Raw genomic sequence first — 18,058 nt, 5'->3', positions numbered from 1 at the left:
ACCAAGTCTCTGTACAAATAGACAATATGTCTACAGATGTTCACGTGAAGTGTTTTGTAAATATATAAATGGACGCCATACTTATTTGTTTTTGTATTTAACGTCATACAATGTACACCAGTAGATAATAGGAAAATGCATTGTCAGTAAGAACAAGAAAAAAAATGTAGGACTCCATAAAATATCTAAATATAAAGCGGCTGTCATTTGAACATCTTTGGCAGTCGTTACGGGTAGTCAGACGTCAGTAAGTCTGATACAGACTCACCTAGGACTCACCTAGGCCCGGTTACACTGGCTTATGGCACACTGGTACTCAGCTGCATCCGGTTAGACTGGAAGCCGACCCCGACATAGTTGGGAAAAGGCTAGGCAGATGATATCTACCTATATAGCGACCGAAAAATCATGTTTGTTCTATCGGAGTCCCCTAAATTATTTTTTTCAAGTTTTCAGTATTTGTTGTAATAGCGGCAACAATAATACATCATCATCTGTGAAATTTTCAACTGTCTTACTACATGTTTCATGATATACAGCCTGGTGAAAAATAAACAGCGAAATCTTAATAATAGGATAACATTTTTAAACTATAGAACCCTAAAAAATTTAACTTTTCTTCATACATCAACAAAAAATAGCCGGAACTGACAAAAATGGTCGGTCACCCATCCATTTACGGACCTCGGTATCAGCTTAACCTTTAACTTATTGACTGACACGTGTAGACTTTGGACACGTGTTACCTAGTGACGAGCCCTAGACTTTATATTTTAACAGAACCAGTTCTCCCAATAAGTCGTTGCCTCCTAGTGGTCCGATAAAAATTTGCATACTAAACCATTCCATATATCACCTTCTTCGATATACTTAGGTACCTATTAAAATTCTTTTATATACCTAATCTTTACTTAGTAACAGTTTAATTTCGTGTAGGAGTATTCTTCTACAACTTCTACTATATTAGGAGCGTCCATGTTTCGGAGGGCACGATAAACTGTAGGTCCCGGCTGTCATTGAACATCTTTGGCGGTCGTTACGGGTAGTCAGAAGCCAGTAAGTCTGACAACCTTATCAAGGGATATTGGGTTGCCCGGGTAACTGGGTTGATGAGGTCAGATAGGCAGTTGCTTCTGGATGTAGCTGAGTACCAGTGTGCCTGTGCCACATGGAGCGACTGTATATCTGACCTCCTCAACCCAGTTACCCAGGCAACACGATACCCCTTGGCATAATTGGTTGCCAGGCTTTCTGGTTTCTGTATCCGTAAAGACTGCCAAATATGTTCAAGTGCTCAGCCGGGACCACCAATTTATCGTGGCTTTCGGCACACGAAAGATCTCATCACGACAATTCACCAATCGATGGACTGGCAGCGCCAAGCGTTGCTTAACCTTATGATCAATTTTCCACGCGTCTTTGACTTATCCAGGAGTTCTTCCAATAACAAATAATAACCAGATTATTTCTTTAAACAATGGTCTAATTAATACTTCAATAATAGAGACATAAAAACCATCACGAACCGTCATGCAATCCCATTGTCTATGATGTCACAAGAATCACTTGATACAGAGGTACTTAGTTAAACTGTTATGTAAGTTATAACGAGGTCTTATAGAATATTGCAGTTCGTGACAAATATTTCTGCATTTCTGATAAATAAGATAAAATTATGGAGAAAACTACTACAAAATAAACATGCGTGAGGCGTTAAATCGCGAAGAAACAAAGTTATTTTGGGAAAAAGGGGTCTCGTCGTTGTTACAACTTAACGAGAAAAGAAACCGATTTCATGCAACAAGAAAACAAGTAGCCTATATCCTTCCTTGATAAGTGGGCTATCATACACCCAAAGAATCTTTCAAAACAAACCAGTAGGTAGATCCTGAGATTAGTGCTTTCAAACAAACTCCTCAACTTAATAATATTAGTAAAGTCAATCAGAGAGCATAAATGTCGGTCCTACGCCTGATCTCTTTCCGGTCGTGTCGGATTGCCGTCCCATCGGGTTATGAGAGTGAAGGAATAGTGAGTGCACCTGTGTCCAAGCAAATGCTCGTGCGCTATAATATGTCCTGCGCAGCTGGCTGATCTCCGTAGCCGACAATTAGCTTGGACACCATATTTATTATGTTTTGTGAATATTTTGCGTATCAAAACCACCAAAACAAATGATCCAATGTTGAATTCAATGCATCTAAATTATATTTACTTCCCGGCTGACTGTTTGTATGCATCGCGAGTGACGCCGGGTGCGTTGCCAAGGTTACGGCGTGACGAACATACAAATGTCTATGTTATAATGTTTTGTGTCATTGTCTATATATGTCTTTAAGTGTATTATGTCAGTCTTGAGGGCAAATGTTTTGTAGATTCGGCGATTTTGTCAAAGAGACGGTTATTTGTAATTCTCGCAGTTTGACTCGCATTTCTGGGGAAACTTCTTTCCGAGCAAGGATAAAAAGTAGCTGTTACGATTAAAAGTAGTTATTCTGAAATACTAAGCTATATTCCATACAATTTTTATTTAAATTCATTCGGTAGCTTTTGCATGAAATAGGAAAAATATCCATCTATTCCTTCATAATATCTAAAAAGTTGCGCGATTAGAATAAAATTAATTTCGCACAATTCCGGACCGATTTAGGAATAACTTATATTATATTACCAGGAATAGTACCTATTCCCAAATTCCCCCATGGCGAATGACCGGTTACAATAGATTTAATAGGCAAAGACCTATATTTTTCAAGTTATATCTACAAAAGAATCACATCTTTTGTTTGATTGTATCAACTTACCTATTTGTTGGCGAAAAATATTTTAAAAGAAAATCTTGAATCCAATCAAAGTTTTCAGTCGGTCTGATACCGGCGAATCCGAACCTGATCTTTGTAATGTGCGTACTACCATTCACCTTCATACTGATTTACGAGCCTTAAAACATTGACCGACTATAAGTTCGTAGTGTCTATAAGCAGGTTCATTAGTCAATTTTTATGCTTATCTAGATAACAAAGAAACCTAAAAAATATGCGTAGACTATAAATAAACTTCGTGCACGAAATCGACGACTAAAAACTGCTTAAATAAGCGATTTATATTCGATAGGAAGTGTGACACGCATTAAAATTTGAAGGCTATGTTTGCGTACCTAATGGGTGTCGAAATAAATCCGTTTGTAAACTAATTAAACGATAATTAATCCAAACTTGTAACTATAACCTTAGGCTGTATTTGGAGGGTTATAACAGTAAGAATAATTTAATTAGTGATCACTTTCGTCAGCAAGATAAACGTTGGACTAAGGAAATACCCTCGCGATTTCACCCGCGTCCCGTGGGAACTACTGCCCGTATCGGGATAAAATATAGCCTATGTTACTCGGGGAGAGTGTAGCTTTCCAAAAGTGAAAGAATTTTTCAAAACGGTTCAGTAGTTTCAAAGCTTTTAGGGTACAAACACAATTATGTTTCCTCTTCATTATATTACTATGCGTAGAAGTATACTATAGTCTCCAATAGTCGTAGGTAAAAAAATGTTTGTTCCTTAATTGATTTTTAATACAACGTAAGACAAAAAGTAAATTTAGAAAAACCTGGCTTCATTTTAAAAGAAAGTAAGTAAGTAGTCATTAAAAATATTGTCACAATTATGCAATTAAGTTCGAAGCTCTTAAGCCATTTAGCGGCGACAGAAACCTAATTATTCAAACTGGATAGGATTTGCTAAATATGTATTAATTACACCTGTTTTCTTAATGGAACTAGATAATAATTACTAGTGAAAATAACTATTGTTGAGTAGGACTTAGTAAGTCTTTGGCAGTCGCCAGAAAGTCACGGGTAGTCAGAAGCCAGAAAGTCTGACAACCAGTCTTACCAAGACTAGAGCACTATGTAGGTACCTGTGTTCCATATCATTAAAATCGTTGCAGTAATTTTAGCTTGATAACCGGACAGACAAACGGACTTTCGCATCTATAATAATAATAGGTAAGATTATATCTACTACTAGATAATAAACTGTGTCAATATTTGAAAGTCTAAGGGCTGATTTTTCAACCATCAGTTAACTTCTATCTGAGGAATAAATATGGCGGTTTGACATATTTTCCATATAAAAGCTGTCAAAACGTTAAAAATATTCCTCAGATAGTAGTTATCTGGCGATTGAAAAATCAGCCCTAAATTAAATTAGAGTAATATTATATGAGGTGCCTTGTTTATTCAAATATTTATGTAAATCTTACTAATATTATAAAGCTGTAGCCTTTGTTTGTTTCAACGTGATAATCTTATGAACTACTGGACCTATTTGAAAATTTATTTCAGTGTTAAATAGCCCATTTATTGGGGAAGATTTTTTATTCAGATGTGCGGAGTAGTTCCCACGGGAAGGTGGCTAAATTTGGTGACAGAAGATATACTATTATATACATAGATATTTAGATATGTAGGTACAAACAAGTAAGACTAATATTCTAATAATAATGGCGTCCACGGCCGATTTCGGCCACGGCGGCTCTTCTCATTTAAGGAGATCAGCCAGCTGGGCAGGACATATTATAGTGCACGAGCATTTGCGCAGACACAAGTGCACTCACTATTCCTTCACTCTCATAGCCCGATGGGACGGCAATCCGACACGACCGGAAAGAGATCAGGCGCAGGACCGACATTTACGTGCTCTCCGATGCACTAATAATTCTACTGTATTATATTCTAATGTATGTATGTACTTATAAGTTATACAAGCTGTTGATTTGCATCCGTGCCATATTCAAGGAGGTAATTATGCTAATGATTCTCGACCCAAATCAATAAAAAAATTGGTAAGTATTTTTTTTTCTTTATTTTTTTTTCGGAATTCCGTAAATGTCGTCTAGCCTTATTTAAACTTGGCGCGTATGTTACTGGCGTTAAAACCGTGCTGCACCCTCACACAAACGTAAACACAAAGCATACGCTACGATCACTCATAAATTTCATTCATAAAATTGGATTACTTCAGAAATACCACGACATTACAATGACAAAAAAAGCAGTGCATATTAGTTATTTCCCATCTACTGTAATTCCAATCGAGTATTTACGTATTGTATGTCCTCCTCCTGAACTATGGCACAAATGCAAATCAACACCTTGTATTACTACCGGGTTCCATTCAAATCCTTCTACGATGCCTTTATAATATTAATATATCTACCAAGAATTGACATGTGAAAAATCACGTTTCGCTTGAACACAACGTTTATAAAACTCCGTGGTCCCTCCAACGCATTCTTGAGCAAGGTCACCACCAAAATATAAAGTCGTCAATTAAAGATTTGCGAAATATTTTAAGTTAACGAAATGTATAAGAAGTTACGTTTTCGACACACGAAAGGGAGTACTACTAGCGCCACGTGAGTGAATTTGGAACTAATGTGCGTTTATTTCACGGCCATCTTTGTTTAGGAAATAATTTTGTTTGTGTTGATACAAATTAGACTTTCTATATTGTAATATTTTGTATGAATGAATATACTATAAAGAACTAGTGTTTTCTAGTAAACATTAACAGATGCAAAGTCGTCTTTATTTTGTTAATATATTTATATCGTTGTAACATTTATTAATTCCGAACATTTTACAAATCTAAAAAATATGACGTTCTTTATTATAACGTAACGTATTTAAAGAATATAACAACAGTTTTTCTCGTACTTAATTGCAGATATAATAACCTATTTCTTATTTATTCGTTTCAAACATTAAAATTAAATATTTCAATGTGGTATTTCTTTGTTCCACAGAAAATGGCGCCCTCTGTGAGCGTCGCAGAGTACTATGCAGGGAAAACGCTCTTCATCACCGGAGCCACGGGTTTTATGGGCAAAGTCATGGTGGAGAAGATGCTGAGAAGCTGCCCAGATGTGAAGAAGATGTACTTGCTCATGAGGCCGAAGAAAGGACACTCCAGTAAGGAGCGATTGGACGACTTGCTGAGTTTTAAGGTAAGCGCCATCTAGTAGCGAGTAGCGGAACTATTCTCTAAAAAGTTATTTTCTTTATAAATGTTTAACGAATGATTTGGAAAATATTTTTTTTATGAAAATAGGATATTTAAATTATGTTTAAAGTGTGCAAAAATGCGTACAGTACCAAACCATTTGAGAATAAATACTTAGGTAGGCATAGTTATCGGCACGGATATTGAACCTTCACCTGCGCAGAAGCGATTTATTGGTTTATTGCCTTATGCGCAAAGCGATCCCCACTCTTCCGCCGAGAGTTTAATATCCGTGCCGATAACTGTATTTCTTACGTAACTGTCTTCACGCTACAATTTTTATGTCATGTATTTGTAAAACATTTTTTAAAGTAAATAACTGGTGTCAAGAGTTTAATCAACCAAGTAAGTTAATATAGGTACCTCTATATATTTAATTTATTTCAAACATTCACAAAAATCTTCCCTTTCTTGTAAAAAAAAATGTATTCTAACAAAATCCCACCACTTCCAGATCTTCGATCGGCTAAAAGCAGAAAACCCGAAAATCTTCGACAAACTCCATGTGATACCCGGAGACATTCTTTCTGAAGACCTGGGCATTTCTGACGAGGATCGGTGCCTGATACAGAGTGAGGCGCAGGTTATATTCCACTGCGCTGCTTGTGTCAGGTAATAACTGCTTTATCAGCTATGTAAGAAAGAGTTCATCATCCTCCGAGCCTTTTTCCCAACTACGTTGGGGTCGGCTTCCAGTCTAACCGGATGTAGCTGAGTACCAGTGCTTTACAAGAAGCGACTGCCCTATCTGACCTCCTCAACCCAGTTACCCGGGCAACCCAATACCCCTTGGTTAGACTGGTGTCAGGCTTACTTGTTTCTGAATACCCGTAACGACTGCCAATGATGTTCAATGACAGCCGGGACCTACAGTTTTTAACTGCTTTAGTTCAACTGTTTTATCAGCTATGTAAGAAAGAGTATGGAAGGAGAAAACATGCTGCGCCGACCCCAAATAAAGTTGGGATAAGGCATTAGGTTGATGATGACAAACTTTTTAAATCGGCTAGGCTAACTTCGTCTATATTACATATTATCGATGCATAATAATACCTACTAGTAGTGTCCAGGGGGGTTGTCGGCCAGCTGCGCAGGACATATAGTGGACATATAGTGCACAAGCATTTGCACATACACAAGTGCCAGTGTATAGGTGATGTAGCCATGTGAAGCTGATTTTTAAAACAACTTGCTATCAAACAAGAGAAACCATTGAAACACTTAACAATAAGTCAGCCCATTATTAAATTAAACAAAGATTTTATGTGGTTGTATTCAAAATCAAAATTCTTTTATTCAAACTTGGCTGCAAAACAGCACTTTTCGAACGTCAGAAAACAAAAGACAAAACGCCCACCCTTCACCACTTCCTATGTGTTATTGCTGGGAAGAAGAAGTGGTGGAACAAACTCCCCAGAAGTATTTTAGAAAAAGTACTTATCAGAATGAACAAAAAAATCCGCCTATTATTTCTAGACGTCAGAATTTGTCATATTTGATGTATTGAGTCTCACAATTTTATTTTCTCTCTTCTCCTTTCTCTTTTCTCTTCTTCTTCTCTTTCTACTATAATTGTTTATTCATCAAGTATTAATCACTTGTTTCAGATTCGACATGTTCCTCCGCGATGCTGTGAAGATGAACACCGTCGGAACCAAGAAGGTCTTGCAGCTGGCTGAGGGAGTCAAGAATTTGGAGGTAACACTAATTCAATAACTTCTACCTTACAGCAATTCACAAAAAATAACTTTGCAATTCAGAAGTTAGCTATTTGATACCTCACGCATCTTCAGAAGTGTTTAACTTAAATATTATTTTGGCTATTCTGAAGTCAATAGTAGCCACCTTCTGACAAGAGTACCTAGTCCGAGTCTGAGACAAGGTAGGCAAATGACTACCTTCAGTGTCCTCTTATATAACCTCTTAATTTACAATATCTTATTTTTTCATAATTTATGTACGTCACTCATTCACAAAATTAAACATTATTTTTCTTTCTACATATGTGCTAGTACTATCTATCGGATTCCATAAAATGTGAGCCATATCACAGCTTATTAATGTCCATGGTCTCATCTTATACACATCTCACTTATTCTGGACTGGTCATCTTTCCAGGCGTTCATCCACGTGTCCACCTCATACTGCCGCTGCGAGTTACCCGAGCTAGAAGAGAAGCTGTACCCCTCGAAGCACAGGCCTGAACACGTGATGCACTGCGTCAGCTGGATGGACGATGACCTTCTCACGCATTTGCAGCCCAAGTGAGTTTATAGTAAAATTCAGCATCAATTATAGTCCTCCAGTAGGGGACAGAACTGTTTTTGAACAGAGAAGGATTGAGCGTAAATCACTATCAAGGCGCAGTGGTGATTTCAGACTTGACCACAAAAACTTGTAAACATCTGTTGAAAACTTGCCTAAAAAAATGCCAGATTATGACGTTGAAATAAGGTCCATTTTGCAGCCACACTTTTTTTAGACAAGTGTTCAACAGATGCTTAAGTTTTTGTACTAAGGCCAGATTTATTTATTATTTTAGCCTGAACTGTCCCACTGCTGAGCAAAGGCCTCCCACTTCGTCTCCACACCTGTCGATCCTTTGATGCCTCCCACCAATCAGGGTTGTAGGCGTCCAGGTCATCGCGCCATCTTTTGCGGGGTTTACCTCGTCTGCGGTGGCCGTCTTGTGGTATTCACTGGGTGACAATGTTGGCCCACCTATCTGGATGTGTCCAGCCCAGTCCCATTTTAACTTTGCTATTTTTTGGCCCACATCGGAAACTCCAGTTTTGTAGCGTATAACGGTATTGCGTATCCGGTCTGTTCGTTTAATACCTAGCATGCTACGCTCCATTGCTCTTTGGCAAACCTTGAACTTGGACTTTTGACACTCCGTGAGAGACCAAGTTTGTGCACCGTAGGTTAGGACGGGTAAGATACACATGTCGACTGGCTTTCGCTTGAGTGAAAGGGGAAGGTCCCCTTTCATGTAATGCTTCATGGACTAGTAGCTTTTCCAGGCGTTCTCAATGCGGCGGTCGATTTCTCGCTGTTGCCTGTTTTCGAAAGAGACTGACTGGCCCAAGTAGATGTATTTGTCGACATAATGTAGTGCTTGCCCGTCTACCTCGACCCTACGTTTCGTGCTGTTGGTCATTGTCTGTGTCTTAGTCATGTTCATTTGAAGTCCAACCTCTCGGCTTGCCATGCTCAGATCTTGGAGCATTTGTTGGAGTTCCTCTGTGGACGCAAAAAGGACGATGTCATCAGCAAACCGCAAATTTGTAAGTCTCTTGCTCCCGATCGCGATACCTTTTGATGTACACAGCACAGCGAGCTTTTTGCCAAGGCCAGACTTAATGAAAAGGTTTTCCTTTACCTTTTTAAGTCATTGGTGTCTTTTTGGAAGATATGCCTCGACATGTTCCAAGAACAGTTTTGGCCGAAAGGTATCTTTTTCCGGCGATTTCGCGGGAGGCTACGTGACACCGCGCAGTGCAACACGACACCGCCTATTCGTGTCAACAAATAGACAAAATTGTGTTTTTCTATGTATTAGTTTATAGTTATTATTTTATTTGATTATTTATGTATTGTTTTTTATGTTTCATATGTATTAGTTTACCTATAAGTATTGTAATTTTAACTATTTATGTATCGTATTTGCTATGGGCCTTAGTTGCCCATGTTGATGTAAAGTTAAAGTAAAATATGTATATTTATTGATAGACCTTTTTTTGATAACGACGTCAAAAATCATCAAATGACCCCTCCCGCTGTGGGTTAGCAGCAGTGAGGCAGTGTCAGACTCTTACTGACTAAAAACCGTCGTGTTCCGTCATGGGCATTTTATGTACCAGGGCCGCGGTATCTCTTTCGAACAACCCGCAGCCCCGGAAGGCCTTGGCCCTGCTGGGCCCCGCTGTTTATTGATAGACCTGAGAATAACTTCGAAAATTCACTTTAAGTAGGTACACTGACAACATAAACGTCCATTTTTCTTAATATACCTAACTATTTACTTTCAAAATTAAACGTGTAAATTCACAGTAAAAGACAGTTTTTAGAAAACTGTCGTTTATGTTGTGTGTGTGGACGTAGGCCTGACTGCAACATTATTAACATGACATTATGTTTTCCAGGATAATCGAGCCCCAGCCGAATACATATGCGTACACCAAGTCTCTCACAGAAGACCTGGTATCACAGTACGAGGGGAAGTTCCCCATTGCCATCGCACGGCCATCTATCGGTGAGTAGTGGAACTAAAACGCAATTTTAGAAGTAAATCAATAAGGTGGATTTACACGCCGAAATCAAATCCTTACTAATATTATAAATCGGAAAGTGAGTTTGTTTGTTTGTTTGTTCCGCTTTCACGCCGTAACTACTGAACCGATTGCTTTGAAATTTTGCAGACGTAAAGTTAGAAGTCCGGATTAAATAATAGGGTACTTTTTATCCCGAAAAAAATAGATATTCCCGAGGGAAAACAAAAATATTGTTTGCTTGATGGATGGATTGTAGATGGCGCTGTGTGTCGTTTAAAACAAGGTAATATATTGCAAACGAATATAAACATGTTTTAGAAGCTAAATGATACGATAATGAATCCCCGAAAATGAGGAATTCCCGAGGGATGATGTACAATTTGTTTAATCGTCTAAACTGTTTTTTTTTACATCTACTTATACATATATTGCAAACGAATATGAACATATAAATTTAGAAGCTAAATGATACGATAATGAATCCTCGAAAATGAGGAATTCCCGAGGGATGACGTACGATTTGTTTTATCGTCTTAACTGTTTTTTTTACATCTACTTATCCTGAATTAACTATAATTCAACGAATTACTAATTGGTATAAGTATTAGTTAAGTTATTTCGTTCTTGAGGTATGCGATAGATGGCGCTGGGTGTTTTTAAAACGTGGTAACGATGTGTTTTTAAAATACATAAGAAGTGGAATGATAGCTTTTTAAAACGTGGTGACGTTGTTTTTTTTAAGATACGTAAGAAGTGCAATGATATCTCGCGCTTTAACCTGTAGCTCATTGTTCAATCGCGAGCTTCCCGATAGCTCGATAGATGGCGTTGTGCTTTTCTGTATCGTGGTGTTAAGGTTCGCCGCGAATTAGTCTGTTTTGAAATCAGTGGGGCCCAGTAGCGCCAGGGCCAGCCGCGGCTGCGGGTTGTTCGAAAGAGGTACCGCGGCCCTGGTATATAAAAGGCCTAGGACGGAACACGACGATTTTAGTCAGTAAGAGTCTGACACTCCCTCACCGCTGCTAACCCACAGCGGGAGGGGTGAACCGAATTCCACGCGGGCGAAGCCGCGGGCGGAAAGCTAGTAATATAAATAATTAAAACCACCGTTTTTCAATTATGATAGGTATTTCATATTTTTTAGTGAAAAGTTACCTGATTGTAAAAGTCATGATTGCAAGTGTTTGCTCTGATTAAACAGAGGCGTATTTTATAATACCTTTATATAAATAGGTCTGAAGAATTGAAGAAGAAACACCTAGTCCTAAATAACTAATCTTAATAAATACAGCAAATTAATTTTAATTAATATTATTTTCCAGTGGCCGCAGCGTATAAGGAACCCTTGCCAGGATGGGTGGATAATCTCAACGGACCAACGGGGCTACTAGTCGGTGCTGGAAAAGGTATGTAACCATTATCTACCGCGCTGTAGGTGAGTACTAAAGCTTTACAAGGAGCGACTGCCCTATCTGAACCTCAACTCAGTTACTCGGGAAACCCAATACCCCTTTGGTTCAACTTGTCAGAAACACTGGCTTCTGACTACCCGTTACAACTGCTAAGGATGTGCCATACCAGGATGTTGAATGCTTAATGGCATCTTAGTTCATCTTTCTGCCTCCATATTCTTGAGGCTATCATCTATTATCATCATCATGTTTGTTTGTGTGTCTGCAGGCGTGATCCGCACGATGCACTGCAACGACAGCTATACAGCGGACGTGGTGCCGGTCGATGTCACCGTCAACGCCTGCATCATACTGGGCTATCTTACAGGACTTGAGCAGTAAGAACATATCATCTACTAGCTTCTGCCCGCGGTTTCACCCGCATCCCGTGGAAACCTCTGCACGAACCCGAACCACGAACGGGTAAAAAGTAGCCTATAGCCTTCCTCGATAAATGGGCTATCTAACACTGAAAGAATTTTTCAAATCGGACCAGTAGTTCCTGAGATTAGCGCGTTCAAACAAACAAACAAACTTCAGCTTTATAATATTAGTATAGATGTCTTTTAAGTACTCTTCAAAATTTATTTTATTTAGACTATCTTCCACTAGATACTGGTTCCACCCATTGTCGTATTGGGACTAATTTCTGCCAGTGGTTTCATCCGAGTCCCGCAGGAACTTGTACCTGTATCGGGATAACATATAGCCTATGCTACTCAGGAATAATATAGCTTTTCAACAGTGACAGAATTTTTCATATCGGCTCTGTAATTCCGGAGTCTATTGCCCCTTGGATAATAAGTAATATTTGGCAAAGATAGTTCTATTTTATAAACAAATTGGTGCTCACGTCGAAACCATAGAAATCAAGATAGTGTATTTATCCATGGAATAGAACCTAAGCACTTTGCATTAAGCACTATATAACAATATCGAGCCGGTATCATAGATGAGAATATGAATAAGAATAACCTATGTGTTTTCTACTTACAGGCCTAAACAGATTAATGTTGTGAACGTCACTCAGTCAGAAATCAACCCCATTACATGGGGACAAGCGCTAGATATGGGTAAGTTTCTTTTTATTTTTTTAGACCCTGCTTGGAATACTACGACAGTTGCATTTAATAATTAGTTCTGTTCCACTGCTGGCACAGGCCTTTCAAGTAATGCCTTTCCCCTATATTTCACACAAAGTCTTCTCTTGTTATCGAGCGAAACCTGCAATTTCATCACCTAACAAGTCCTCGTGTCAGAGTTATCTCAAATCCGCCAAACGGCCTCTGACGTGGAATCACACAAAGTGGTGGGAGTCATTTGTTCGTTTTTCAGCTAGGGAAAAGGGTCTTTGTCACACTCAATCTTCCGAGTCATTTCCCAACTATGTCGGGGTCGCTTTCCACTCCGGGTGCAACTGAGTACCAGCGTGACCAACCGCGCCAAGCGTTGCTTAACCTTATAATTAAAATAAACCCCTCTTTCCACCAGGTCGTGTCCACGTGCAAGAGTTCCCCTTCACAGTGTGCCTGTGGTACCCGGGCGGCTCACCCAAGAGCTCCCGTCTGGCTCACCAGCTCGCGTTGTTCTTCACTCACCTGTTACCCGCTTACCTGGTCGATATGCTGATGTTTTTGATGGGGAAGAAGACTTTGTAAGTATTTGTGTAAAACTAGGGTCTTAACTAACGTAAAAATAGAGCGCAGTAGAGAAGTTTTTAAATATCCCATAGAATTTCGTTGTTGAAACATCTTGTTCTTGTGTACTTGACAGTGGTATACAGAAAGCGAAAATATTGTATTGGTTGTTTTTAAAAGTTATCCACTCCGCTTTGGTGCAATTTGGACCTAACTCCACCTTATGAGATTCCATTGTGATTACAGAAGATTTTGATCGAACCTACTAATTTCGATTTCATTACTTCAGCTGAATGAAATCTATTTATAATTACTTATATAAAGAATTATTTTAGTTAAAGAGCTAAGCACACACCATACAACTAACAAAATTGTTACGCAACAGTGGCGCCGCTATTTAATTACTACACTACATCATTTTTAAATGAAATCAAATTACATTATCTATTTATGCATTAACTTATATGCAAAACTGAAAACACACAGAAAAGACTTCGTCTTCACTAACCTATATAGACTATATACTATAACTTTTCAGCATGATAAAAATCCAGAAACGCATTAACTACGGTCTCGAAGTCCTGCAGTACTACACCACGAAGGAATGGTTCTTCAGGAATGACAATTTCGTGGCTCTGCAGCATCGGATATCTAAGAGCGATAACGAGACTTTCTATACGGATATGAAGGTAAATATATTGTTTTTAACTGATGACAGGATTTTGGGGAAATATCTGGACCATTTACTTATAAGTGTCCCATGACTGGAATGGTTGGCGTTCGTCGGGAGCGGCCTATGGTCAGCAGTGGACGGCAATTAGCTGATAATAATATGATGATGAGGATCTATGCTGTTTTAATGGCTTCCAGACTAACTGGATGCGGCTAAGTACCAGTGTGTCATATAGATGTGACTACCTAATTGACCACAACAACCTTTTACTTAGTGATAACTATAATTGGTTTTAACACTTTCTGGCTGCCGACTACCCAAAGCGATTACCAAAACAAATGACAGCCAGGACTCAAAGCTTAACATGAATTTATAAGCAGAAACTTCATGACATAGATATCACGGACTTATTTTGCAACCAAAACCTTTGGCTTAAGATATAGATGGTCATCTATGTAATCAGGTTACATAGTCAAATCATTGTTCACACTGTAGGGTACAGGCCTCTTCTTATAAAAAGATACAAATGGGCGTAGTCAAATACTGATATATTTACTTACTTACAGGACATGGACTGGAGCGGCTATATCCGCAACTACATCCGTGGAGCACGAGAGTATTGCTGCAAGGAGGATCCTGCCACCCTGCCCGCTGCACGAAGACTGCAGACACAGTGTGTATACCTATTATACCCTCGCCTTTAAATTCTATTTAGAATAAAAAATATACTAGGTACAAGTGGGCTGTGTAACACATAGCGACTGCAAGGAGACCCAAGTATTTGCTTGGCCACAGGTGCGCTCTCTATTCTTTCACTCTCATAGCGCGATGGGACGACAATCCGACACCACCGGAGAGAGATCACAAGCAGGACCGACATTAACGTGCTCTCCGATGCACGGGTGTATCAATCACCAACTTCCAGAGTCGGAGATGCTTTGTAAAAGTTTCTTAACCAAAGGAGTGAATTCTGCCTGACCCAGGAATTGAACTTTTACTCAATTATGTATGTAGCTCGCTTCTAAGCGGTTGCAGCTACCCTATTTTGGAGTCGAGTAGAGTATAATTGGTGACAGCTGAGTACCAGTGTGCCACGAGGAGCGACTGCCTATCTGACATCCTCAACCCAATTACCCGGGCAACCCAATACTTCCCGGCCCGGTTGTCAGTTCAAAACTACTCTGGCTTCTGACTACCCGTAACGACTGCCAAAGATGGTCAAATGATAGCAGCATTTTACGAGACCTTATATAAAAATGTGATGTTAACTATTTTAGTATTAATATTAATTTTGTTTGTCCACAGATTATACTACTTAGATAAGGCAGTCCAGATCATGGTTGGGCTACTAGTATCATATTTCATCTATTACTATTTTAACATGCTCTATTCTGTGATAAGCTCATAATTAGCTAATTTAATTAACAGTACCAACACACGGCAAACTTTTAGTCGGCCGATAGTTTGTTTGGGCAGTAATCAGCATAAATCAGTATGAAGATGAATGGTAGTACGCACATTACAAAGATCAGGTATTTAGCCGGTATCGGACCGACTGAGAACTTTGATTGGAGTCAAGATTTTCTTCAAAAATGTTTGCCAACTATCGGCCGACTGTTTTGTCTGCAGTGTGTGGTTATTTTAATACTTGGTTATTATTGTGATTTAATGAGTATCAAATATTATTATAGAGGCTATTTCTGCCTCAAAAATAATCCCATTCGAGTCATACATTACTTACTTAGTTAAAGTTATTTCTTATAAACATTATGAATAGTAGTAATGTTGGTGATTCTATGAGAGAATTGTGTCCATGTGTGTAGACAGCCTTATTTTATGTGCTCTTCTTATATTCTAACAACAAATAAAATACTTTAACTTTACTTTAATACTTACAAAGGAGATTATTCTGTTCTTTTTTTAATTATGTTGACAAGCAATTTCCAAATATTGATAAATAGGCAGTATATAATAATACTTGTTTTAGGAGTTAACCACCGCTACAAAGAATTCCATGATAGTTTTTTTACTAGAAAGAAAAATAAAACATTTTTGTTATCTAAGTAAAATAACAAAGAGGAAAAATGTTTTGTTTGTTTGTACCCCAAAGGCTCCGAAACCACTAAATCGATTTAAAAAATTCTTTCACTGTTGGAAAGCGACACTCTTCCCGAGTAACATAGGCTATATTTTATCTCGGTACGGGCAGTAGTTCCCACTGGACGCGAATAAAACCGCGGGAATTCGGCAAGTAAAATTTCTACAATATTTTGTTTTATAATAAAGGAACATTAATATACCAAAGACAGAGTGTAAAATGTTTCTTAACCACCTAGAAAACATAGTTTTTAGTCCATTTTGTAATTTACCTAATAATACTCATAGTTTTGTACTAATTTTAAAAAATAAATTCATTTACGTAACAATTTGACCTACTGTCAATAAATGTGTATTTCTCTAATGTCAATTTTCAAAAGAATATGTACAGTCAACGTCAGGTCAGTGGTAACAGTTTTATAGGAAAATCGTACTTACTACTATTGAGTTAAGGTGCATGACAGTTACCACTGATGTGCAGTCTACCGTACAGAAAGCACGTCAACGTATCTCAATAATTTGTCAAATGTCTTCAATAGATTTTCAACCTTATCACAATAGTGTAAGATTAATGTTCGATTAGTAGGGTAGGTTGATCTGCTTTCTGTATCTTTTTTATTTCTTCTTGCCCTATAAATTTAAAAATGAATGAATTATTAAGTAAAATTAACCTATAATTAAAGGACCTATCCGTTGTGTCTTTTTTTTGTTAAAACATTGTTTTTCTTGCGTAACTGTTGCTCAACTAAATAGTTGCAGTGTATGAAATTGTCCTTAGTATTTAATTGTTTACCTCATGTATAAATTGTAATAAATAATGTTAACACAAATTATAATAAATTAAATTAGATAATTGGTGTGTTTTATTTAATTTATGTCAGGACCTTTTTTTTTTTTTAACGTCGTCAAAATCATCAAATGACCCCTCCCGCTGTTGGTTAGCAGCGGTGAGGGAGTGTCAGACGCTTACTGACTACAAACCGTCGTGTTCCGTCATAGGCCTTTTATGCACCAGGGCCGCGGTATCTCTTTCGAACAACCCGCAGCCCATCTCAGGACCTTCTGACAAGAATTTTCCTATATTTTCACTCTATAAATTTATAACATAAAAAGCCGATTATTGAATCGCCAGATAACTTTTCTGAAGAATATGTTTGACGTTTTGTCAGCTTTTGTATAGAAAATATGTCAAACCGCCATATTTATTCTTCAGATAGAAGTTAACCCGGGACTGCGGGATTGTTCGCCCGAGTTACCGTGGCCCTGGTACATAAAAGGCCTACGACGGAATACGACGGTTTTTAGTCAGTAAGAGTCTGACACTCCCTCACCGCTGCTAACCCACAGCGGGAGGGGTCATTTGATGATTTTTGGCGTCGTTAAAAAAAACATAGAAGTTACTTAGCTGATGATTGTAAAATCAGCCCCTAACATATTTTTAAGGGACTGCAAAAATAAGAATAGAATAGAATAGAATTGAATAGAATAGAATAGAAGTTTATTGTTTCCAGTATTACAGCAAACAGAAAAAAATAACTTAACATGGAGGCTATAATACCGAAAGCAAAAGGTTCGAGCGTCAGCTTATGCTTAGGCTTCCCAAATGGGGTTGCCAAGCGCTGGTTTTCAGCTCGAACCCTTGACTCCCGTTTACAGTAAAAATCAAATACAATGAAGGTACATCTTTAACACTATGATCATACATTACAGAAAAAAACTAAATAGAATGTAAAAGAAAAGAAGAAAAAGTTTATATATACTCACTTATGTACTTTATTATATACTCTCTTATAAACTTTATTATATACTCTCTTATGTACTTTATTATATACACACTTATGTACTTTATTATATACTCTCTTATAAACT

General features: G+C 38.1%; 1 protein-coding gene across 2 annotated transcripts in view; it reads left to right on the top strand.

The window, feature by feature from the left end:
- Positions 1 to 17,042, top strand: part of LOC124643733 (putative fatty acyl-CoA reductase CG5065) — a 38,961-nt gene extending 21,919 nt beyond the window's left edge. For both annotated transcript variants that reach the window (XM_047182789.1, XM_047182790.1), the window contains 12 exons: positions 5,801 to 6,001; positions 6,512 to 6,669; positions 7,665 to 7,755; positions 8,176 to 8,321; positions 10,203 to 10,312; positions 11,654 to 11,737; positions 12,012 to 12,120; positions 12,779 to 12,855; positions 13,274 to 13,436; positions 13,958 to 14,108; positions 14,659 to 14,765; positions 15,398 to 17,042. In XM_047182789.1, the coding sequence (XP_047038745.1) occupies positions 5,804 to 6,001; positions 6,512 to 6,669; positions 7,665 to 7,755; positions 8,176 to 8,321; positions 10,203 to 10,312; positions 11,654 to 11,737; positions 12,012 to 12,120; positions 12,779 to 12,855; positions 13,274 to 13,436; positions 13,958 to 14,108; positions 14,659 to 14,765; positions 15,398 to 15,500 (1,497 nt within the window). In that variant the 5' untranslated portion in view covers positions 5,801 to 5,803 and the 3' untranslated portion in view covers positions 15,501 to 17,042. The remainder of the gene's footprint in view (positions 1 to 5,800; positions 6,002 to 6,511; positions 6,670 to 7,664; positions 7,756 to 8,175; positions 8,322 to 10,202; positions 10,313 to 11,653; positions 11,738 to 12,011; positions 12,121 to 12,778; positions 12,856 to 13,273; positions 13,437 to 13,957; positions 14,109 to 14,658; positions 14,766 to 15,397) is intronic.
- Positions 17,043 to 18,058: the final 1,016 nt, after the last annotated feature.

The sequence above is a fragment of the Helicoverpa zea genome, chromosome 28 (assembly GCF_022581195.2).
Source record: "Helicoverpa zea isolate HzStark_Cry1AcR chromosome 28, ilHelZeax1.1, whole genome shotgun sequence".
NCBI classification, from domain to species: Eukaryota; Metazoa; Arthropoda; class Insecta; order Lepidoptera; family Noctuidae; genus Helicoverpa; species Helicoverpa zea.
This window is presented reverse-complemented; position numbering and strand designations above follow the sequence as displayed.